The 22,448-nt window shown below is 48.7% G+C and overlaps 2 protein-coding genes and 1 long non-coding RNA gene across 7 annotated transcripts; 1 reads left to right on the plus strand and 2 right to left on the minus strand.

Moving 5' to 3' along the window:
* Window positions 1–1,451: 1,451 nt before the first annotated feature.
* On the minus strand, window positions 1,452–8,190 carry MANBAL (mannosidase beta like). Of its 4 annotated transcripts, none has more exons than XM_084538361.1 (4): window positions 8,139–8,190; window positions 6,470–6,518; window positions 4,602–4,799; window positions 1,452–2,059 (listed from the first exon to the last, which is right to left on the minus strand). In XM_084538361.1, exons 3-4 carry the CDS (start codon window positions 4,749–4,751, stop codon window positions 1,952–1,954), a joined length of 258 nt encoding a protein of 85 aa, XP_084394487.1. In that variant the 5' UTR covers window positions 4,752–4,799; window positions 6,470–6,518; window positions 8,139–8,190; the 3' UTR covers window positions 1,452–1,951. The 4 variants fall into 4 exon arrangements, with proteins under 4 accessions (XP_084394487.1, XP_084394488.1, XP_084394489.1 ...); XM_084538362.1 differs by lacking the exon at window positions 8,139–8,190 and adding an exon at window positions 7,662–7,957; XM_084538363.1 differs by lacking the exon at window positions 8,139–8,190 and adding an exon at window positions 7,658–7,957.
* A 90-nt stretch (window positions 8,191–8,280) lies between these two features.
* On the plus strand, window positions 8,281–22,402 carry GHRH (growth hormone releasing hormone). Of its 2 annotated transcripts, none has more exons than XM_084538360.1 (7): window positions 8,281–14,611; window positions 17,234–17,333; window positions 18,173–18,308; window positions 19,180–19,277; window positions 19,870–20,007; window positions 20,342–20,438; window positions 21,439–22,402. In XM_084538360.1, the coding sequence occupies exons 2-6, from the start codon at window positions 17,254–17,256 to the stop codon at window positions 20,403–20,405; spliced, it is 516 nt and encodes a 171-aa protein (XP_084394486.1). In that variant the 5' UTR covers window positions 8,281–14,611; window positions 17,234–17,253; the 3' UTR covers window positions 20,406–20,438; window positions 21,439–22,402. The 2 variants fall into 2 exon arrangements, with proteins under 2 accessions (XP_084394486.1, XP_084394485.1); XM_084538359.1 differs by having other exon boundaries at window positions 8,292–14,611; window positions 18,173–18,304; window positions 19,173–19,277.
* Window positions 17,272–19,943, minus strand: LOC311445840. Its single transcript, XR_014698647.1, has 3 exons — window positions 19,833–19,943; window positions 18,313–18,450; window positions 17,272–17,388 (listed from the first exon to the last, which is right to left on the minus strand). It is a non-coding gene; the product is annotated as an uncharacterized lncRNA (long non-coding RNA).
* Window positions 22,403–22,448: the final 46 nt, after the last annotated feature.

Consider the following 22,448-nt stretch of genomic DNA (forward strand, 5'->3'; position numbering starts at 1 on the left):
AAGACCGAGTTGTTAGATAAAACAACCACCATCCTCATTTACTAAAAAGGAAGTGATTTACAGTACCTATCCAGGGAAGGGCAACACTTTTCTTTCCCCTGCAGATCACAGACAGGAGCACAAGCCCGTAATGGAAACTCATAGCACAATATTGTTCTTTGTTATTTGCGTGGGAAATTTTTGTAATGTTTCTTTGTACTGAGAACTCAAAGCATCTTTAGAGTGCTTGTGTCTCACATGCTTAGTTCTGTTCTCCTAGTATTGCCTTTAAGTAGTTCAAAAAAAAAAAAAAGGGCTGAATTTCAAGCAGCACTCTAAGCTGGATTTCAAGGAGCGCAATGGCATCAGCATTCCGGTTCAGAGAAGCAGAGAATGTGGAGCAGGGAAGCAGGAAGGGGCTGGAATCAAACTGGCACTGGGATCCACCTGGCTCACCCACCAAAAGCAGGAAGGAGCAGAAAATGCGGCCTTTTGCAAACCGATGGCTTCTGCAGACGTGCTGCTAGGCTTCTGTTAGAGCCCGCACGCAGCACAGCGCTGCTGCCGTACCCAGGCTCACAAGGCATTTGTGAATCGAGGACGGGAGTCTACGTATGCAAAAAGGATCGCAGACTTGCAGCCCCGCCAGAGAACCCTTTCCTTCAAAGCCGCTCTGAACCCTGGGTGCGCCTAAAACAGCAGGTTCTCCTCCCATTGACTCATTCGTGATCAAACAAACCAAGATGTGAGCTGGCATCAGGAAGCTTGAGCTGCCCTACAGAGACTCCGTGGCTACGTCACCACCTATCTCTTTCCAGTCCTGTCTAGCCATATTTAAATCTAATACTAGATTGTCCCTGGCCCTGGAGAGCCAGAGCCTGAAGGAACATAGCGTACATGTCTCTTGCCATAGAGTCATGCTACACAGCCAGCTTGCCGCATCTCCTCAGGCTGAGATCCTATTTAACTTCAGGAAAAAAATCAACAGGAGGAGACGCAGCGCACCGTGTAGCAGGTACGGCTGGGAGGGTGTTTGCAAATTCAACAAACCCCAGCTGTGTTGAAATGGAGCACACGGTTAAGGCTCAGCTAGCTCACAGGAAGGTTTATACACAGCACGGCGAGGCAGTGCTGGCTGATGCATGACAAATGCAGCACTTCAATTCCCCCACCTCAGAGCAGCTTTTCTCCACCAGGCAGTATCTGGTCCTTCCAAGTTCCCAAGCACATCCCATTACTCTAGGCGTTAAGCACCTTCCCGAACGGTGATTCCTGCAGTCACTGCAGTCTCCACCACAATCTCAATTCCCTGAAAGACTCCTGCTTTCAAGAAAGGGAATAGAAAGGAAGAGTACATGGGTGGGGAATAAGAAAGAGGTAGCGACGCTGAGGAAATGAAAGCTTTCATCTACAGCAGTCTGGCATCTGATGAGTTATTACCTAAAGAATTAAAGAATATGACAAAGCCATTATTATTGAGCCATAAAACGCAGCTATGTATTTCAGACTAGATGACAACAGAGATGAATGCAAAGCTATGTAGTGTGGTATCCTTGATCCATTTGATCCTTCTGCCTTCAAAAAACACAACACAAACCGGTATCCAAAGTAGCAAACCCATGCTCCACCTTCCACGGGGACTGTTCTACAAATCCTGGCCAGCATTGAGTAGATAGGACAAGCCTCTCCACCCATCAAAAATGACAGAAGTCACTTTGATGGTGACTGATAAATTAATCATGTCAAATGAAGTCCTGGATATGTGAAGTCCTCTTTGCTTTAAAAAAAAAAATAAATCTAAGGCAGAAGCCCTTCCCTTCCACTTTTATAAGTTCCTCTCCCTTGTCCCTGAAAGCTAAAGCATGGCAATGCCAGAAAACCATTTAATATAGTTAGTTGCCTTTGATGTCATCTCTGAGGAAGCATGATTACAGGTGATTGTTTTGTCTTTTGAGGTTCGTCGGTCAAGCCTTTATCGTTTCTTCTTTGTTTCTTTCTTGGGTTTCTTGCTTATCTGCGGAGCAGTTGCCTTTGGCTTCTTCACTGTCTCTGACGTCTTCGGCTCAAAACTGTCCGAGTCCTACAGGAATCAATCAAGAAACAGTAACTTTTTAACAGTTTGCTGACAGCTCACTTTGGGAATTTGTGTGCAAGCCAAAGGAACAAGTGCTGGGTATCTCTGTTGGAACACGTCTATATCAAACCGAGCCGACATTTAAAGAGACTTGAGCAGCACCATGTCTGCTTCTTCTGCGTGTGCTTTTTGAGGAGTGCAAGTTCATGCCCAGAAACAGCTTGTTACCAGAGAAGCTGTTGTAAGTGTAAGTGTCTAAATCAGGCTTTGGAGAAACACAGTACCCCAATTTTAACGGCAGAAAGAAAATCAACACTAAATGCAAACTATTCAAACTGGGAAAATGAAAAGACACCATAAAAATCACCAGTAAGCGTGGTTAACATGCCATAGGTATTTCTGCAAAATGTTAAGCCTCATCCTGTGCAAGACAGAAGGTAATCAAAACAGCAGTACGAATGTCAAGTTCAGAGCCACTAAGCCAAGCCTGAAATTCAGGGAGGGAACCAAAGGCAAAGCTTTCTTCACCTGGCCTAACAAGGAGTCCTTAGGTATCCAGCTTGTTTCCTTCAGGGGAGATGACAGATAATACTTCAGCCATGGGAAATAAAGTCTACTTATCTTGTAAAAACATAAGGGAGCAGCGCCAGTCTCATCTGAGAAAGCACACACACGCAGATTGCCTGCTTCCATTAAATGCATTTGAGTACAAATATTGCTTTAGCATCTTGGTTTCTATCAGTCAGAGCTTGCCAACTGGAAAAGGACACACAAAAAATGGCAGAGCAAGACGTGCTAGTTTCAAGCTTCCAAGACAGAACTCCAGATAACAGAGGGGAAGGCAAGTATCTGACAGGATCCTTTTAATCAAGGAGCTCTGTTCAAACACCTCTCAAGTCACTGGGCTATTACAGTTCACATCTGCGTGGCTTTCCAAGGAAGGAGATTTGGCTGGCTTTCCAAAGGCTGTAATCAGCGCACAGGGAGCTGGCAGGCTCCGGAGAAATGGAGCAACAGGCAGATATTACTCAAGGATGCAGCGCGGTGCTGCCATAAAGCGAACACTGCTGCCTTCTAATGTTCAAACCAAGGTAGTCTCCAAAACCTGAAGCCTCCAAAACAGAGAAGCCAATCTGTACCCTACCTGGACTCGAGCACCATTCCCATGGCTTGGAGGGATGGTCTTTCTTGTTTATTGTCTTGGAAATTAATCACAAGGGCAGAACATCAATAGCACAGCATGGAGAGAAAAAAAAAAAAAAAAAAAAAAAAAAAAAAAAAAAAGGGCATGCAAATAACAAAGGATGACCTTAAACAGGAACAGGTCCTTGAGCTTTATCACTTTAATTGGAGGCTTGGTCTTCAGCTTCCCACTTCAAACTAAAACCGTCACTCTTCCCAGCTTTCGAGAACAGCCATAAATATATAAAGGGAAGCGACAGACGCAGATGGATGGGCTCTGGTGGCTGCAGCAGGACTAGCAGAAGGGAGTGTGCACCCAGGCCAGGGCATCAGGGATCCAGTGCATCAACGCACCTCCACATCCCACTGACAGTTAAAGGTGGAAGTTGGGCCATGAACTGCCCTACCTGAGCTAGAAAGGAAAATCTCGCTCTGCTCTCTCTGTTGTATGGTTTTAACCCCCCAGATTGCTCTTATCAGAACACATTGGCCAGAGCCTTTTTCCTTTGCACTGTGCCTCACCCTCAGGCGTTCCCTTCTCCAGCTACCCTAGGCATACTTTGTTTCCTACAAGCTCCTTTACAAGGCAGGTAACATCAATTCCACGTGCTGCTGAAAATCTCCATGCTTCCTCTGCAGAAGAGGTTGCAAACACGGCAAAAGAGCCTGAAATCAAAGCTTTCCATTTTGAGTTGTTACTGAAAATAATACCAAATACCATGCATGTTTAGAGAAAACCTACATCAAACCAACAAACTTGCAGCCTGAAATACTGCCAGCTCCACCAACACGAGCGTTACCGAGCACCTGGGGCTCTTTTATCACAACAGCTGGGTGGATGCAGGTCACCCCACTGTGGCCCAATTTAAACTAAACAGAAGATGGAATCAGAGCCCTGTAGCTCACCTCAACCTTTGACTTCAACATTCTCTTCTATGAACAGCAAAGGGCTCTCTACATGCTGGCACAGGATTGGGTGCCAGGACTGAAAACTACCTTCTTGGCATTCAAATACACTCGACATTTCACCTGTACCTTGTTTCCAAAAATCATACGCAAACAAGAGCCCTACACCACTTTCTGACAGGCAGCCCCTGCAAAGGGGGCGCCCTGCCTGGCAATTAATAGAGCAAAGCAGCAGTAGGATGATAATGTGGGCTTGGGACTGAAGTATTCTTGTGTGTGATCAGGAACAGCACGCACACCCAGCGGGAGGTGGGAAAGCTAGAAGGAAGGAAAGAGAATGAGCTATGGATCATCAGTTCTGGGGCAGACTACTGTGTCTCCACCAGCTCTGAAATGTTCCCTCCCCCCCGATTTTCTGTGATTCTGTGCATCTACAACAACATTAAAGAACACTGCTTACTGTCTTATGGGACTTTGAAACTGGCAGGATTATGGCTAACACGCAGATAAGCTGGAAAATGGCTCCGAAGAAGAGTCCGTAGCGCAGCACGTTCTCCATGAATGTGGGCTCGGGGATCTCAGGTGGGGAGAAATCCAATTCAGCAGCCATAGTGGAAACACCTTTCTCCTCTAGTGCTCTCAGGAAGACTGGTTTCCACTGGGAAGAAAAGAGAGTAGTTATTTACATCGTGTGCTCTGGCGTTACTTTCCAGCAGCAGAAAATTACAGGCTACCTTATGGGGTTTTCTGAAGATAACCTTTGGGTATCTTCACAATACACTGGTACAGATACAGACCCAAACACAAAGAGGGAAATTAAACTCACATTCTTTTGGATGCTCGTCTTTTTCTTTACTTGCCTAAGAAAGCAGCCCTCAAATATGAGTTTTAGTACGTTTGCAGGTGAGGGGAAAACAAGCAAAATATGACAGATGGCCATAACACAATAAAGGAAAGCTGAAAAAGCAAGAAGATACCTCTCCCTGAGGCTGATCGTGCATGCAGGATGAATGCCAATTATTCATTTTCACTTACACTGTACATGTAATCACAGCCTTGTTGTTTTAGATGTACAAAACCCAACGTTTTAAATAAAGCACACAGAGAGTAGATTTGCTGAAGACAGTGGGATGAGTTCAATGTTTAACTACAAACCGTGTGTCAGTGGATGGCTACAGGAAGCCCCACATACCTCGCAGTGCTCACACAGGAAGTTTGTGTCAGAGTTAAATATTGATCTCCTGGGTCCCCAGCTAGATTTTCAGCCACTCCCTCCCTTCCTTTTCCTAATGGAGTTATCGCTTCATTCTACAAGTGACTAATGGCTCACTATGATGACTGAGAACTCTCCCTCCAGAATTGCTCAAGTACGCCACAGCAAGTCACAAAAGGGAAATTCAATTCTTCCGAGATGCCACCAGAACTCAGCTGTGATTATTGTCTTACTCGGTTTTCCTGAGCTGCATGATTCAGTCGTGTGCTTATTGAATCAGCACTCCTTGTTTATACACAGTTCTCTCTTGGCTTTCGTTTGCCTTTTGTATGACTAGGCTGGGTGCACGATGGTGCTGCAGGCACGTTTCACTTGGAGGGCAGTAACCTGTCTCCTGGAATTCCTCTATCTCCCAAGCAGGCTTTGCATTTCTTACGCTAGGAGATTTCTACAGTCTGCAGATGTGACCACATCCAGAAGGACAGTAAACATAGAGGCTAACTTGAATAAAGTTATAATTGATACATTGAAGAAAAAACCTCAACAACTCTGTGCTGTCACAGACAGAGGCAAATCTGGGTACAAACTAAAAGGCATGGTAAATAAATCACAAGCAATAATAATTCTTTTCTTTTAATTCAGCTGAAGTATGGGATCTAATTTTGGATTGAAGAAGACAGCAAAAGTATTCCCAACTGCATTTAGTATCTCCTTTGAATCAGGAGATAGGAACAGGTGACCTCCTTCAGTCTATACTTCAGTGAAGAGAAAAAAAAAACACTTCAAATTCTGACTGATTTCGTGATCTGTGCATGAAGCTGGACTGGGCCATGCAGGCTCACAGAGTCCCAGTGCAGACCCAAGGCTGGGACTGGGCTTAGGACAGCATCAGCAAAGCATGCATAAATGTAATGAACTCCTAACTACCCTCAGCTTTGAAAATTCCCCTTCCTCTAATCTACCAAGGCAGCAGTTCCTAAGCAAGAATCACAGAAAACTTCAGCCTTGAGTTGTATTTTGTCTGGATTTTACTTATTGGGACACTTTTAGAAAACTTCATTCTTGCTCCCAGTCTTTGTAAACAGAGCAGGCAGGCACGTTGCTTCTCTCCTCACCTGGGGTTTTCTTGGCACAAGCTGCTACCAACAGTCCTGATTCACACACCTGAAACACCAACACAAATCAGAAAAGGGAACTGACACAGAGACAACAACACCAAAAATCCCCGTCCTCGTATTCCGCCAGTCACCCTTCCCTTTCCTACTTCACCTCTCGTTAGGGCGTTATTAATTGTGTAAATATCCCCAGTGACGTGAGCAGCACCGAGCGCCCAGGTGGCGAACACAGCCCACGCAGCACGCCCCGCGCTGACACCACGCTCCAGCTCTCGCAGCAGTCACAGCCGGCACCCCACGGGAGAGCCTCTCATTTTGCTGCTATCAGCGGAGCTGAACTAATACAAGGGGAAAAAAAAATCCCTGGTTTGAAAAGACTCCCAGACCTGCACGCCGAAGGAGGCTAAACCTCTGAGGTAGATGTGTCAGGAGGCCCAACAAGCAGCAGGGAGCCGGGCTCGGTACCAGGCATGCTGCCTCCTGCAGCACACACCAAACGAGAAGTGAGTTTTCTCACCCAGGGAGCTACCTCGTCACACTCTGCCTGGCGGCCAATGCAACAGGGCCCTGAGTGACAGTTGGGTCTTCCTCCCTCTTCCAGAGAAGCTACAGTTTCACCATCTCTTCTTCTCCACAGGCTCAGCCACCTTTTTCCCCAGACAGCCTAGCCTGTTACCTACACCTAAAGTAAATGTTCTTAGGCTGTATTTAAAGGTTTATACTCTGGCAGAAGACCTAAGTGTATGACACAGCACGGCCCTCCCCAGCTCTCCCACTTGGTTTACCAGCAGGTATTGCCTCTCCCCCCAGGCCTTGCTGGCTCACTGGAACACTCTGGTGGAAGCAGGTAAAAACACAGCTGAACCACACTAAAAGAACTGACCTGATTATTGGTTTAAAACTACTCTTGGGGTTTTACAGCAAGCTAGCTGCTGCCACCCAGCAGTACCACAGAGCCACACCACGGAGTCAACGCGGGGCTGCAGGGCTCTGGCTCGAGGCTTTGCTCAGTGCCAGCAGGGGAAGCCGATGCAGCTGTCCTGCTGGGGGCAGAAACAGGCCCCACCATAAAGAACCTCGTGCTTTCAGGCTCAGGGCCATACACGAGCCACCCCAACAGGGGCAGATAAAACCTCTCCTTCTGCTGCCCCGTGCTTCCCAGCTGGCACCCCCAAGCCCCATCTCCACGTACAATAACACAGGCAGGGCCGCAGGAGCACTTCAGGTGGCACACACTGGGCTCCTCTCAAGGCGCCAAGGCCGCTCAGCACAGAGCACGGGAGGCTGAGGGCCTGCAGAAGGTTCTGGGGGGACCCCACCGCAGCCCTCCAGTACCTGGAGGGGGCTGATAAAAAAAGGAGAGCAGCTCCTTCCTCAACCAGATATCGACAGGACGAGGGGGAGCGGTTCCGAACCGGAGGAGGGGAGGTCCAGGTTAGCGGTTAGCAGGAAGCTCTCCCCTCAGGGCCCTGCCACAGCCTGCCCGGGGAGGCTGCGGGCGCCTCAGCCCTGGGGGCGTTGCAGGCCAGGCTGGACGAGGCCCGGGCCCACCCGCTCTGCCCGGACCCCCCGGATCCTCAGGGTCTCCCCGGGTCTCCTCAGGGTCCCCTCAGACCCCCTCGGGTCCCCCAAACCCCCCCGAGCCCTCCCGGTCCCCGCCGCCCCTCACCGGCCGCTCTCCGCCAGGCCGCGCCGCCCCGGAAGCGCTTCCCGCCTCGGCCCGCCCCTAGCAACCGCCCGCGGCCGCCCGGTTGCTAAGGGCGGCCTACCCCGAACCGCCCCCCCCAGGCCGCCCCTCACCCGGGGCCGGCTCCGCTTCCCCGAATCGCCCGAGCGGCCCTAATTAAAGCCTCCTGCTGCTGCCCGGCTTTATTTGTTCGATTCTTTGGTTATTTGGTTGTTTATTTCCCCCTGCCCAGCTCCCAAATGGAGATGCGTCGGTGTGATATGTAAAGGGGGAAGCAGCGCGTGCTGCGCTTTGTTTCTCTGTGGTATTAAAAGACTCAGATCTTCTTGGCCCTTTTCCTAGCCCTAAAGTGTCCGTATAGCGCCAGCTTGGTTTTGCTGCAGGTCCAGGAGTCTAAATGCTTTGAGGAACCCTTATCGGTTTGCTGATAAAGAATCAGTTCTGCACAGAGGGCGTAAGGTGCGGCATTTGTAGTAAAAGGATTTCCTAGGCTGCTACCAAGCATTTCGGTTACATAGGTATTAACAACAACAATTTCAAAGGTTTTGAACAGTTGGATTTAAAACCTTTTATCTTTTTATTTTAGTGTGTAAGACTTTACGGACAACTAGGGAATGTGCACAGCTGTGAGTTGCAGAGGACAAAGACACTTTACAAAGCATTTTTTCTAGCTTAAAAAATTAAGAAAAATTACTCTTAAATAACGATCAGAGCTTTCACTACCTGTGACGGCCAAGGGATAAACCCAGAGCTCAGGAACAGCAATAAACCCTGGCCTTTTAGGTCTGAACACAGCATCGAGGATACAAAACCCCTGAGGATGGAGAAATAACTCCTGTGAATGTCAGGAGAGCCCCTGTCAGTGCGGCTTAAACAACCAGGTTAAATTATTTCCATGCTACCAGCACACTGAGCTGGGGGTGCTGCCATCCACGTACACCCTCCCGGCACTGATCCTCAGGGTCTGAGGGCAGAGCACACACAGTGCTCACATCAGTACCGTCCACCTTCCAGGTTAAAGCCCCGCCGTTCACTCTTCCAACAAAACTGGCACTAGCTATGGACAGGAGAAATAGGCAGACCAAAATTGCAGCTTTTATACAGCTCCCACCCATCCCCTCTACCACCAGCCCCCTGGCAGACCATCAAACGCCTTGGTGGCAGTGCCAGGCTCTGTGCAAGGGCAGTGGCCTTTGAGCTGCAAGCAGGTGGTGCCATCAGCCTGCCCTGGCTGCGCGCCTTCCACCTGCACCGCGCTGACCCATTCATTTCCCTGATTTTGAAACGATGAAAAAGGAAGCTGTTTGTAGGTGTATGCTGGGTGGATGACTTTCCAAAGCCTGTGAGATTTGTGTGGGTTTCAAAGCTAGCATTGATTCAACAGGCAGAAATGGCAATTTTGTCAGCGCCCAATTCTGAACAGAGACAGAGCTCAGATGTGAAGTCTTTTTCCAAATCCAACTCATCCTTAGCTTTTTTATTTCTTTCTAAATTTCTTTTGGTTTGCACTGCAGTATTCCCTGCAAGTCTTTGCAGTGAGACCTGTTTATTACCATACACTACACATATGTCCTTGCTCACCATGATCTTTTCATCCTCAGGTTGTTATTATCGAGCCAGGAGAAAATAAGTATAACTGCTTTGTTTTTAGGTCCTTACTGGAAACACGGATTTCCTCACACCCTCTCCATAAACCAACACGTCTTACTTAAACTCTGATTTTTCATCAGAAGCTTTTAAAGCAGTGTTTCCTCAGGAGGGGTACCAGCAGATGAAGGACTTTTGTGAGCCAGGGACAGGGTTAGGATTTTAACGCCAGCTCTTCTTGTTCCTGGAACGTGGCTGTATTGTGCTGTGTAACTTTCTAGCCAAAGCTCCTTTCCAAACTGAAATGAGAGTGGAAGACCAAAGATGAATTCACTGCTGGCATCTGAGCTCTGTCTGCCTGGGTAGGAAGAGGAAAGAGCTGGTATTTAGCTTGAAATTCAGGAACCAGTGACTCTCAGGTGACTGTAGGATGCTGACATCTGGCTGAAACTCCTGGCAGTTCACTTGGGTGATGCTGAAATGCTGCTGTCGCTCCACCAGGAGATAAACAGAGACAGACAGGTAGCAGCTCTATAAATGGCTCTCACCCGCAGAGCACATCAGGCCTCCTGACACATACGTATCTTGCTGGCTGGTGCCATTTGTTCTATTGTAGTGTCAGTGATACGGTAATGTTTGAAGATTAAGTAGGCTTTTCAAGCAAGCTTTTAACTCTCTGAGACAGCCTTTTCTAATGGCACTTCCTTGTACGTTTTGAATTACCGATTTATTTTGGCTATTTTTAATCGGATCCCTTGCTTCAGACTCATTCTCATGGAGCAAACTGTGCTCCCATCCAGAGGGACCTTTTGCGAGAGATTATTTTGATAATTGTTTGTATTCAGGTTCCTACCAATCTGAATTCTTCAAGGGAAATTTCTCCCCAGGATACCTATTGTTGTTCAAAGGATCGACTCGGGAAGCTCTGAAGATCCAAATCCCAGCACTTTATCTTTCCAAGGTGGAAAAACCCAGTCTTGTATAATTTTCTAAAGGCAAGTCTTACCACACCTGCTGTGTTTGAGATTTGGCTTCTCCATTTCTTCCTTAGAAGTAACTGATAGCACAGGTCAAGCCTTGTCTTTCTCGTCTCATTTTGTTTGCTTTCCACAGAAATTATTGCATCTTTGCAAAAAACCTTTGGAATTAAAAATACTGGGTATGTACTGGCAACAGACAATGTAGTAACGGTCAATTTATTTATAATATGTCTTCGGTCTGCTATGCGGGATAAGAAATTTGAACTCAGATATGCCCCAGCCTGTCTCTAAGGTGGCAAACTTAGGCAGAAAATAAAGCTCCTAATCTTCTTAGTCAGTTCTGTTTAATGTACCATTAGGACACTTGTGATAAGTGGGCCACCACCACATCTCTCAAGTAAAAGAAACCCACAGGAAACAGTTGTGTGTGGCTCCATCAGGAGTACTGGGGCTTAGAGAAACTGGAGGCCAACAGTCCCCGTCTGTGACATTCTGGAGGAGTGCAGAAAAGCTCTTGACAGCTGAGAATAGGAAGCGATGTTTTTGTCATTTGATGGGTTACTTCTTCCTGCCATTAGTTTCAGCCTCCCAGGGTGAGCAGGCCCTTTTCACACGCTGCTCAGCTTATCTGGAGCTACCCGTTCTGCACTGGAATAGACAGGGGCGATTTTTTAAAGCATGGCACAGGGACTGGAGGAGGTAAAGCTAAGAGGAAATCAATACCTGGGAAATTGCTGCAGGATCCTAACACCATGTCCTTCATCAGCGAAGGACCAGCAGTGAAATATAACCCTACCTGGTGTGTGCTTCACCCAGGGAGGTTTGGTCTACGCGCACGTGACTCCAAAATGCAGCAGCTCCAGCTGGAGAAGGTACCTGTGGTGGCCTGTATATGGCCACAGACAGCAATGATGTAGGCTTAGGCAAATAGAGAGCTATCCAGTGGGCATTGCTGACCCCAAGTGATGACCTGTGGGGGCAATCCCAAAGTCACATACCCTGTGTTCTGGGGGCCAGCAGAATGCCCACAGAACCGGACACAGGAGGAAGGAGAGGTGCGGAAGAGCTGGAAGGTTCTAGGAACAAATCAAGAGATGCCCTAAAGGGAAAAAGCCGTTTGCTCCCTTTACAAGGCAGATTTGTCGTTTGTTGTGCCAAATTATAATTGCTGCTACTCCTAAAGTGAAGCTCCCATGAAGAGAGCTTTCACGCTGCTTGCACGTGTACCTGCACGGGGCACGGATCCACCTGGGTGACCACCCTATTAGGAAACAGATGGGTGCAGAACTGGCCCCAAACAGCACTGGATCCTATCGCAGCCTGTAGCAGCTTCGTCCTGAGCCGTCAGCAGCCGGAGCCCCCGTGGCAGGACTCAAGCTGCTGGCAGCAGGGGGATGACAGCCACTGCTGCTGCCCCAGGAGCGGCCTCGCTAGCCAAGAGAAAGCTGAAGGAGCCTGGTGGAGGAGCTCCAGAACTGACCCCTATCAGCCCTGGGAAGACACCAAGGCTACGACTAAAGCTAGAACAGCAAAATTCTGTGGAAAGAAAAGCTGCTCTTTTTATGCTATTTAAGAACTCCTAAGCAGTATCCACCCGATGGAGCCTGAAGGGGTTTCAGAAAGTTCTGCTGCCTCCCACAATTAATCTGGTCACAAAGAGAGCTTTTTGTCGTGTAGGTCTCCTTGGTCCAGCTGTGCACGACAGGAACCCAGCCTGGGCAGAACAAGGAAACCCCTAGGACCATGGGGTTTTACATAGCATTCTTTGACAGCAGCTCACTGGAGATACAAATGCAGAGCACAGCCCTCATAATCCAAGCTGGGCAGCAGGCAGCTATAAACAAATCAATTATAGACCGATTCCTCTTGATCTGAGAGAGATTGCCCCGGGTCTTAGAGCAGCTCTGTGTAAGGCAATGGGCCAGGCAGATAGAGAATTAGCTCAAAAACAAGCTATAGGATAATATCTTGCAATAGCATTGGCTCTCAACTGGTTTAACAACGTGGTCTGATTCATCTGTTCAGCCAGTGTAGCACCAAGACCGGCAGAAAAATAAGTCATGCTGAAAAATTGATGCAGCCAGCCTCACACATGAGAGAACATGAACAGATTGTTTCAAAAATACAGACAAAAATCCCTTTCCAGTTGCAGAGAGCGCACAGCCGTGTGCACCAGTGGTTTTGGAAAGCCTGCTCTGTACTGCCTAGAAATAGTCTTCTCTGGGGTTTGTGAGTAAGGATGAGCCACATCTATCACCTGGCTTGTACAGCAGCTCCTCTCCCCGTTGACTGGCTGGTGTCACTTCTTACGGCTGGGAAGCAGGCAGCAGCTCTTGCTCTCTCTTCACGTGGCTGTTTCGGGATCATATCAGAAGTCCCCTGGTCAGCTGCTCACTTCAGGGCCAGCTCCTGCTTTGGGCCATGCACTCCTTTTTCTTGATTTCCCTGTGAAGTGGCCTAGCACTGATGTGATACCAAAGGGAAGGTGAGCCCTTGGAGCATTCAAAGCAGGCAGAGCCAGAGGTGACGGTGCACATCTGCCTAGGCATGGAGCGGCTGCTCTTTAATCCCACGGCGTTATTTGGTGTGCTGAGCTCCTTCGAGGCTTTCTGACCGCTGGCTTGCTGCTTGCCAAGGCCACACGGTTTGGAAGGACACTGCTCTGCTAAGAAGCGAGCCCAAATCCCAGTGCTGATCCCTCACTTCAGCAATGGCAGAGACCCGTGCTGAACGCTCTGGCCCCCTGCACACACCAGATGCAGCGTCCTGCCCCGCATCCCGCCTCTGCCAGCCGGAGCTGTGACGAGCTCCCTAGTGCAAGGTGAAGGCATTCTGCAGCAGGCGGCTCTGAGTCATCTCACCTGCTGAAACTTCCCTCCAGCACCAAGTCACGCAAGCCCCGAGCTGGGAAGCTCTGTGTCCCCATCAGTTCTGGGCATTATAAAACCAACGCGAACAATCTGGCAGGTGGAACTCGTGCTGGAACCTCATTTTTTATTTTTTATTAACTCCTCTGAACTGTCCCGGTCTTCCTGGCATCACAGCGGTGTGTTCTTTTTAATAGGGGGTTTCGTTCCTTGTTCCAAGAATGAAAACAGCTGCTGGTGCACGGAGCACCCCAGGGGAGACCCTTCCTTGCCTTTTTCCAGAGCAGACGAGCAGAGCAGGGCTCCCCAGCTGCTCTGTGAGCTCGATGCGAAGCTGTGATGTTTGTGAGGGACTGAAGCATGAAGTGCCCCGCTAACGCTAGCAGGTGTGTGCAACAAAGGGGAAGGAGGAAAACGCTGATAATCAAAGAAAAAGAAAATAGCAAAGAGATAAACCCTCCTGAGCAGGCAGCGTGAAAAAGTATTAATGGTTAACTTCCTTATTGTGGGGTAGGAGGAAGAAATGCAACCGCAAAGGGAAAGAAGTTTACCTTGCAAAGCAAATTTGTCATTCACCCCGGCGGATTATCGTTGTTGTTATTTGCTCTTCACTCTGTGAACAATGCAGAGAAAACACGCAAACACCCCTCAACTACAGCCACAGCCCCCTCCCCACAGCCTCCTGCCTGCGTCCTTGCTCACACAAAAAAGGGGCTGCTCAGCGCAGCCTTTGAAATCCAGGAGGATAATTGCCTCTCTGACGTGTAGGAGACCACAGGGCTCCCGAGGGAGCACAGGTATAAAAGGAGGAGCAGCACCTCTCCCTGGCAGCTAGAGGACAGCTGGGGGCACAGCCGCCTGTCCCTGCTCAGCGGCTTCGTGGGGTCCTGCCTGGGCACCGGTGGAGGGGACGCAGCCAGCGGGGCTCTCAGAAGCAGCACCAGAGAAGTTAAATCCGCAGGAGGGGCAGGGGACACCTCGGCAGGAGCCGATCCAGGACGAGCTGTGGTCTGAGGGAACGGTAAGAGCGGGTCTCTGTGCGTGGGTTTAACAAGATGATGTCTGTTTGGAAACTGGAGGCAATTAAACTACAGCGAAATGCAATCAAAGCTGGCATCAGTAATTAGCTTTGCCAGATACAGTGCCCTTCGTAGCAAACAGGATTTTTTTTTTGTACCAAGTTAGAGAATGAAACAGGAGCTGGGCTGTGGCTAAGTGCAGATCAATGGGGCTGTGCCGTAGGTGAGCCTTGTAAAACTCTTAGGCATTTACTAGAGGAAGCAGAGATTTCCTCACTTGCTGTACCCATGCAAATTCCTTTAACCCTGGAAAATGAATGCTGCTTTACTCACCCAGCAGTAAAACCGTGTTTGCACCATCCCCAAGTGTGAGGAGAAAGGCAGCTGCGTTACGGGTAACGCGAAGCCAGCCCCAACGGCGCAGAGTAAGCCACTGAAATTGAAATAGGGCATGAGAAAAGCAGAAATCCTAGTATGAAAGTCTGAACTTCATAAACCTGCCGGCACGGCAAAAGCTCCATTTCATCTCTAGAGGTATTTTTGAGACCGTTCAGGTGAGGTTTCAGAGGCAGTCACCCAATCTCTCCAACGTCGTTTCCACAAACGCTGCCCTGTTAACGTTGCACAGGCTGGAACGAAGCTGCTGTGCTTTATCTGCTGGAATGGAGTAAGAGCTCTTCATCTTAACGGGAAATTATTAATCATTTTCTTTCACATGCTGCCAGAATAGAAAAGAAGGCATCTCTCGCCCCTGGAGAATTTTGAAGGTGACAAGGTTTTTGCAGAGCTGTCAAGCTGCCTGCACGCAGGGTGACGCTTAAATTCTCCAGGCTCTTCTCTGAAACAGCAAGCGCTTCTGGAAAGGGGAGAAGGACTTTCATTTTAGGCTCCTTCACAAGGGAGAAATGGAGACAAATATCCCAAAAGCTGAAGGGATGAGAAGCAGGCTGTAGCAAAGGAATAGAAGACAAAGCTAGACAGGAGATGAAAGGCAAAACCAAATAAATAAATAAATAAAAAACTAAAAGCAGAGAAAGGAAAAATTTCAAAGGGACAAAATGTGAGGAGGAAAACCTTTTTATTCCTGGAGGAAAACCCAGCACTCAGATAATCAGGGCTGTATCCTAGGAATTAAAAAGGGAAGCAGCCAACATTGGGCTAGGTTTTCTTTTCACTTGGTGGCATTTCACTTCACAGCTCACGTACCGGCTTCTCCTGGTGCTGAATAAGTCTCCTGGTTGGCACTTTCTCCAGATGTTGGTGCCGTGGCCTCCTGGTACCCTCCAACATATGTTTTAGATCATCTCCTTTATCTAGAACAAGATCTGGTTTGGGATTTGTCTCAGAGATATTTAGGGTAGAGAGGCACGAAAGGGGCATGCTTTCTCAAGTTCAAATGCAAGAGAGGAAAAGCAGCAGCAGGACCAGGAGCTCTGTAAGTGTGCCTCTGTCACTCCTTTGCTTCTGGGCATTCCTCAGCTCTCCGAGGGGCAAGAGCGGCTCTGTAGGAGACCAGGTTTCGGAGGGAAGGGGAGCTCCTCCTGCAGCTGCCAGAAGTCAGCTCTGCTCGGGTCGGGATCGTTGGCTCAGCTCCCAGGGAGCGGGTGGGAAGCGGGCTCAGAGCGCGAGCAGCTGGCGAGAGGGAGCTGGCTGAGCACGGGCTTGTGGCAAGAAACCCGAATTTGTAGTCCCCTTGCCCACGTCTGTCCAGGCATGTGGGACATCAAACCATCACACCACTTGCGTGGGTACCACACAAGTCCTTAATTATACCTTCTCCCTTAATTAGTCATCTACATTCAGCTACATCCGAGCAGTGAAGCGGTCCCCACTGCCGATGTTTTCCACCAGAACGGGCCCCCTCCTGCCACCACCGTCAGTAAAATCCACTGCTTGGGAAGTTCCCTGGGGAAATGAGAAGCCCAGCCAAAACCTTTCCATTTGGAAATGTGGGGGTGTTTTTTTCTTTCTTTCTTTCTTTTTTTTTTTTTTTTTTTTTTTCCAACTAAGTATTGTTAAATGTTTGGAAGCTTTTTTTCCCCTTAAAAATGAACGTTTTTCTGTTACGGAGATCAAACATCTTTCTGCTCTTTTCTTGTGTAAAATAACATAGCAGAACAAGGAAACTTGATGTTTTAAAGACTTCCATCCACATTCTACTTTCTTAAAGAACCTTTTCTGAGCTGAAGATCAATTGCTTTTGATCAAAAGTGAGGAAGAGCGTTAACTGGAATATTCTCCCACCATCTCTCGCTTCCAGTAACAAAAGCATTGCATTCAGCTCCCGATGGTGTGCGACCTCGGGTGATTCTCTGCCCTGACTCATCCATCTGGGATGGTGGATGCACAGCCCTTCAGCCAGCCCCAGGGTGCAAAACACCGCAGTGTTTGTCTCTGGGCAGACACACACTGCTGGTGAAATCCATCCCACCTGCACCAAAGTCCTGAGAGCTCCAAAGGCATTTCTGATCGGTGGAGAAGGGGCTCCTCTTGACACAGCAGGGCAGGAGAGGTCCTGGGGGACAGCTGCAGATGGAGATTGCGAAGGTCCTGTGCAGTGATGCTGGGCTGGTGAGGAGCTTGCTTTAGGCAGACACTGCCACTGACTCAGGTCTGCATTTCAGGTGAGTCCAGAGGGTGGAAGATGCTGGATAAGGCCACCCTGCTCCTGTTCCTGCATTTAGTTGCATGCTCCATCTCCTCTCCAATCTACCCAGCTCTCAGGTAAGATACCGAATGCTTCATCCATGCTGGAACTCTCTGCCTCAGCTCTGACCTTCTGCAAAATGAGCACGTGCCAAATTCAGTTTGCCAGCCCTTTCAAAAGCCAGATAAACTGGGTGTGCTCTGGTGAACCTGTTTCTTTACCCTGGCTTATTTTTTGGTAATGCCACTAGCTTAGGAGTGGTTTCCAAAGAAGGCAGACACCTAACATGGGATATTTCAGCCCAAACAGTTGGTTGTGGAATTGACTGCTGGATCCTATGAAGGGGAATCTGGCAAACTCCAGAGCAGCCAGCACCACCAGCACCATCACTGATTAAAATTTGTGCCTGCAGGCTACCTGCATTGAAATTGGAGCCACAGATATATCAGTACATGAACTCAACAGCTGCATATTAATATTTTAATATTAATATTGCCAACTGTTTGAAGTTAATATTACTTCTCACTATTACAAATTGATGGATGTACAAAATTGGCCATAGGGTTCTCTAAAGTGGATTCACAACACCCCACAGAAAATGCTTCAGGCCTTGTGCCAAAGCCAGGGCATGACGATACCACAAGAACTGGAGTTTTGCTTGACATTGCTGGGAGCTCAGTGAGGGGAAAACACGTTTGGGGCAGCTTCACTAACTGCCCTTTAACTGCTGGGACAGCTTCGGGGCAGTTTCTGGCTGGGGAGAGTGACAGACAGAGCTCGTGTTAGTGGTGAGGGAGGGATGGAAAGGGAGAGAGAAAGGAAAAAACAGAACAAGGAGGAGCAGTCAAGAACCCTGAGCAGCATTTGACCATGTTTTGCAATATGCCTTTTTCCTTTTTATTTTTATTTTTTGCAGGTACAGCCCAGGGCCTGTTACTGGCAAGGCTGTGAACTTCCAGCTACAGGACCGTGGCCCCCTGCAGGGCCATAACCCCTCAACAGAGGAACAGGACGAGGAGGGTTTGTTAACAGACCCTACTGAGAAAAGGTTTGTACCTTGCCTCTCACCCCCACTGCCACGGAGGATGCTGGTTACGCTTTTCTTGCAGCCCAGGAGCACACCAGCAGGTCACTCAGTCCCTCCAGCACCACAGAGGCCAGGCTCAAGGGGGAGAATGCAGATGAACCCTGAAACTGGAGCAGAAGGCTGGGACCATGGCAGCTCCCACCGCTGCTGCTGTCCTGAGCTGCTTCCTGCTCTCCCCCAGCAGCACAAAGCATTCTGACGGGCAGGGCTGCAAGCCCAGCACTTCAGCAGGGAGCATCATTTTTCACCAGGCTCTGCGAACCCACCCAGAAGGCTGTCAGAGCCTCTCTTTTCCACCCCTGCCAGGAGACAAAGGATGGTTGCTTATCTTAAGTACAGGGGATTCATCCTTACAACAGTGGGGGCCACACAAACAGCTTGTGCTCCTCCTACCTGTGGAGTTTCTGTATCTGGAGAACTGTCCGAGGCTCCTGTCGCCCTGTCTCAGGAGGTGACAGCGGTGCTACAGAGCACAGCAGTGTCCCAGCTGCAACTCTGCCCTCTACCAGTCCCTGGTTCTCCTTCCTGCTGCTTCTTTGACCTCACTGCTGCTCTGCAGGCACTTCTCATTAGCCATTTCAGTACAAATACCGATTAACAGATATATTTTGTTTTTCTGGCTGCCTCCCTCTCAGAACCCAAAATCCCTCAAATCTTTTCACCCTCCAACACTAACTCAGTCCAATACTAAGAAGCCCTTGGTATGTTTACACCCCCTGATCTCAGCAGTTACATCTGGTGTATTTTGACATCTGAAACGTCCACTTCTTACCTAGAACGCTCCCTGCTAGCTCAGTGAGCACACCTCCTGCTTGTCTTTCACCCCTAGGATGCAGCGCCACGCAGATGCCATATTCACCGACAACTACCGGAAATTCCTGGGGCAGATTTCTGCCCGCAAATTCTTACAGACCATCATTGGCAAGCGGCTCAGGTAAGCCCTGGGGGGTTTGCTGTCCCAGAGACAATGCTTTGGTACTGTGTTTGTTTTATTTCTTTAATGCATGTAGCAGGAACAGCTGCCTTCCGCTGCAACAGAAGCAATCTCCTGCTGCTCCACACCCCAAAGGGCATCCTATATCCCCACTTCTAAGATCCCTCTAATGACAACAATTATTAAACGGCCTAATTAATCCATCCCTTGGAGACTATCAGTGTCAGATCAGCTGCGAGCTGTACCATGCTAGCAACGAGCAACAGTCTTTGCAGATTAATAGCTGCACTGATCATTCACTGTTGGGAAACACCCACTGTTACGCTGTTATGCCTGCTCTGAGCACAGCCTCTCTGCTACACCTTGGGCAGCTGTGGCTAGACAGATCAGTTATTGCCACTAAATATGACCAGCTAGTCAGATGCAAGCCTGCTCTGACCCCACTCCTATCACGGGAACAAACAGCTGCCCAATTTCCTCCTGAAATGAGGCAGAACAGCCCCAGGCCCAGCAGGCTCCTTGCCGCGCTGCTCAGCCTGAGGGACTAAAACCTACCTCTGAAACCAAGACGGCTCTTGTCTTCGCATCACAGGAACAGTGAAGGCAGCCCAGAAGAAGGGGTGCCCGAGCTTCTGACGAGGCGCCAGTCCGACAGCATCCTGATGGACAGCCGCTACCACCAGCGGATGGTGCTGAGGGACTTCCTGGGAGCCATCCTGCAGAATCAGAGGTAGGTGGGAATCGGTCCGGAGCCTGCTCTCTGCAGGAATAAGGCCAGGTCCTTTCTGCTGTCTGGCTTTTAGTTGTGAAGCTATTGGATTAAGTTCTACCTCTCATATACACCTGGGGAAAAAAATAAAGCTCCTACCTGACTCCATAACCCACCCCTTCCCTTTCATGGGCAAGGAGGGTGCACAGAAGGATCAGCCTGTCCTGAGCCAGCCCGCAGCACACAGCAGCACATCACTGTGCTGCCTCCTCACCCCCATAATTCAGTAAAACAGCAGCAGAAAAAACAAATCTCAATCCCAGTTATGTCATCACTGTCCTATTCTCTTTCACAGGCCTCGGGACGTAAACAGCAGCCAGTTAGAAGGGTTTCCCAACACCCTGGCTAAGCTCATGTAAATATTTCTCCCTTTTCCGCCTCCCCGTGCTCTGGTGAGTACCATTCCCTGCACAACTGCGTCTGTGATGCTGCACCCAACAAGTGGTTCGGAGGCTTTCCCTTAGCAAAGCCAACTCCCACCACTGCCCGTAAGAAAAGGGTGTAGGCTGCAATTTAGGGAAAAAAAAAGCTCCCAACCAATTTTTTTAATGTCAAGTACCTTATTTAGGTACTTTAAGTACCTTATTTAGGTACTCGACATTAGTACCACTCAGACCTGTTAGTCAGAGCAGACACCTAGGTACGTGTCTCCACAAGATGCCCCCTGGTCTAACTGCTCTGGCCTGAGCCCGACCACAACCACAGCTCTCAGATCTATCAGCAAATCCAGAACTCAGACACCCTTTTGGATATGTGGGACCAGGCTGGTAGCAACCAAAACATCCTCATAAAGCTGACAGACACCATGGCTGAAGCTAACCTAAACGCAGACAAAAATCTTCTCCCAAGGCACAGAAAGTTCCTCTAGATGCCCAGTACATTTCAGGTTTTCCCTCATTGCACTGGATAGGAAATGAAACCTTAGTTTTCTGTTCCCCTCAGTCCTAAAATTAGCCACCTGGAACTTGAAATATGCTCTAAGCCTTGCCAGCCCTGGGGGATTCAGAGCCAGCACTCAGGCCATCCTTGGTAATCCCTTCATTCATACAAATGTGTTTTCCTCCATGAAGCAATTCCATCTTACTCCTGTCTCAGAAATTAAGCTTGTCTAGCCCTAGCCAGCACAATATGAAGCAGCGTGGAGAGATCTGTGTGAATATTAAATAAAAAGGGGGGGGGGAGGAGGGGAGAAAGACCAGAACTGTACATAAATCATACGTGTGGATTCAGCTAGGAAAGCATGGCATTTAAGCATCTCTTGCCATGTTTGAGTTGGTTACGTTCAGTTCTTTTCACAAATGAGGTCAGCCAGGAAAAGCCTCAAAAAAAGAAAAAAGTGTGCACTCACCAATAGCTTTTTCATAATTATCTTTTCCTCCTGCTTCTGTACAGAATAACTCAGAGCTCACGGATCTAACTGTACAGTAAGCCACTCACAGCCATGAAGACATTCCTGGAGGTGACCAGCTGGAACTGAAGCATACAGTCCTCAAACCCGTTTAAAGGAATGCAATTCTGATGCACTACTTAATTTACTGCAGTCATTACAATTTAATTCCCCTCTCTAAACATTGGTTTGTGTACTGAACCAGGAAAAAAAAAAAACAACAAACAAACCAACAAGCCTCTGTGGTTTAACCTCAGGCTGCTTTACATATAAAGGCTAAAATGAGTACACTTGTAATCCTGGAGACATATTGTCTACTAATTAAGACTTTCAAATCACGAAGTGCAGCAAAATTTCTGCCAAGTCATCATTCTGTTTGCGGGCCTGATTAATAAATACGAGGCCACCAAAAGGCACCTTTTGGCAGTTTAGTGAACTGATTACAGCCTCCTCCAAAAAGATGCTGATGGCACAGCCACACGCAGTTAGAGCAGGGCGAGGTAACGCGTGACTCCACCAGCCCACCACCCAAATGCCGCTGGGGGCTCTCACTGCCCAGCCCCTGCACGGAGCCCTGGCAGCAAACCTGGTCTCTAAGAAGCCTGGTGATGAGCAGTTACTGTTCAGCCTCGAGGTGTTTACGCTGAGGCTACAGCTCTGCTCTGCAAGAGCAAAAGGAGAGCCCTGTGCATCAGATGGGGCTGACACTGCTTTAATTCAGGGTGCCAGCCAGGGGCTCTGAACACCACCACGGCTAGGGCTACAGCTGTAAGCGTTCCCACTGCCACTTACAAGAAGTTATTAACCCAGTGATCTCTCACATAACTACTTCCTTCTCTGTCACCCCAATTATCCCATCGTTCATGTAATATTTATGTCTTCAGAAATGTAAATAGTGCCAGGATGGGGTACGCTTTCCCATCATTAGCAGGGAATAAAAGTTGTTCTAAATAAACCTGTCCAACAGCAGGTCAAGATGGCTCTGTGTCTATCGAGATGTTAGTTTCTTGATTCC

This window comes from Aythya ferina, assembly GCF_964211825.1.
Source record: "Aythya ferina genome assembly, chromosome: 16".
In the NCBI taxonomy this organism is placed as follows: Eukaryota; Metazoa; Chordata; class Aves; order Anseriformes; family Anatidae; genus Aythya; species Aythya ferina.

Bases quoted from the DNA above. Each gene is read 5' to 3' on its own strand.
- MANBAL (XM_084538361.1), bottom strand. From the start codon at position 4,751: ATGGCTGCTGAATTGGATTTCTCCCCACCTGAGATCCCCGAGCCCACA. The intron at 2,060-4,601 runs GTAAGCAGTGTT...TGATTCCTGTAG, and splicing joins TTTCAAAGTCCCATAAGACA to GACTCGGACAGTTTTGAGCC.
- GHRH (XM_084538359.1), top strand. From the start codon at position 17,254: ATGCTGGATAAGGCCACCCTGCTCCTGTTCCTGCATTTAGTTGCATGC. The intron at 18,305-19,172 runs GTTTGTACCTTG...TTTCACCCCTAG, and splicing joins ACAGACCCTACTGAGAAAAG to GATGCAGCGCCACGCAGATG. The intron at 20,008-20,341 runs GTAGGTGGGAAT...TCTCTTTCACAG, and splicing joins GCCATCCTGCAGAATCAGAG to GCCTCGGGACGTAAACAGCA.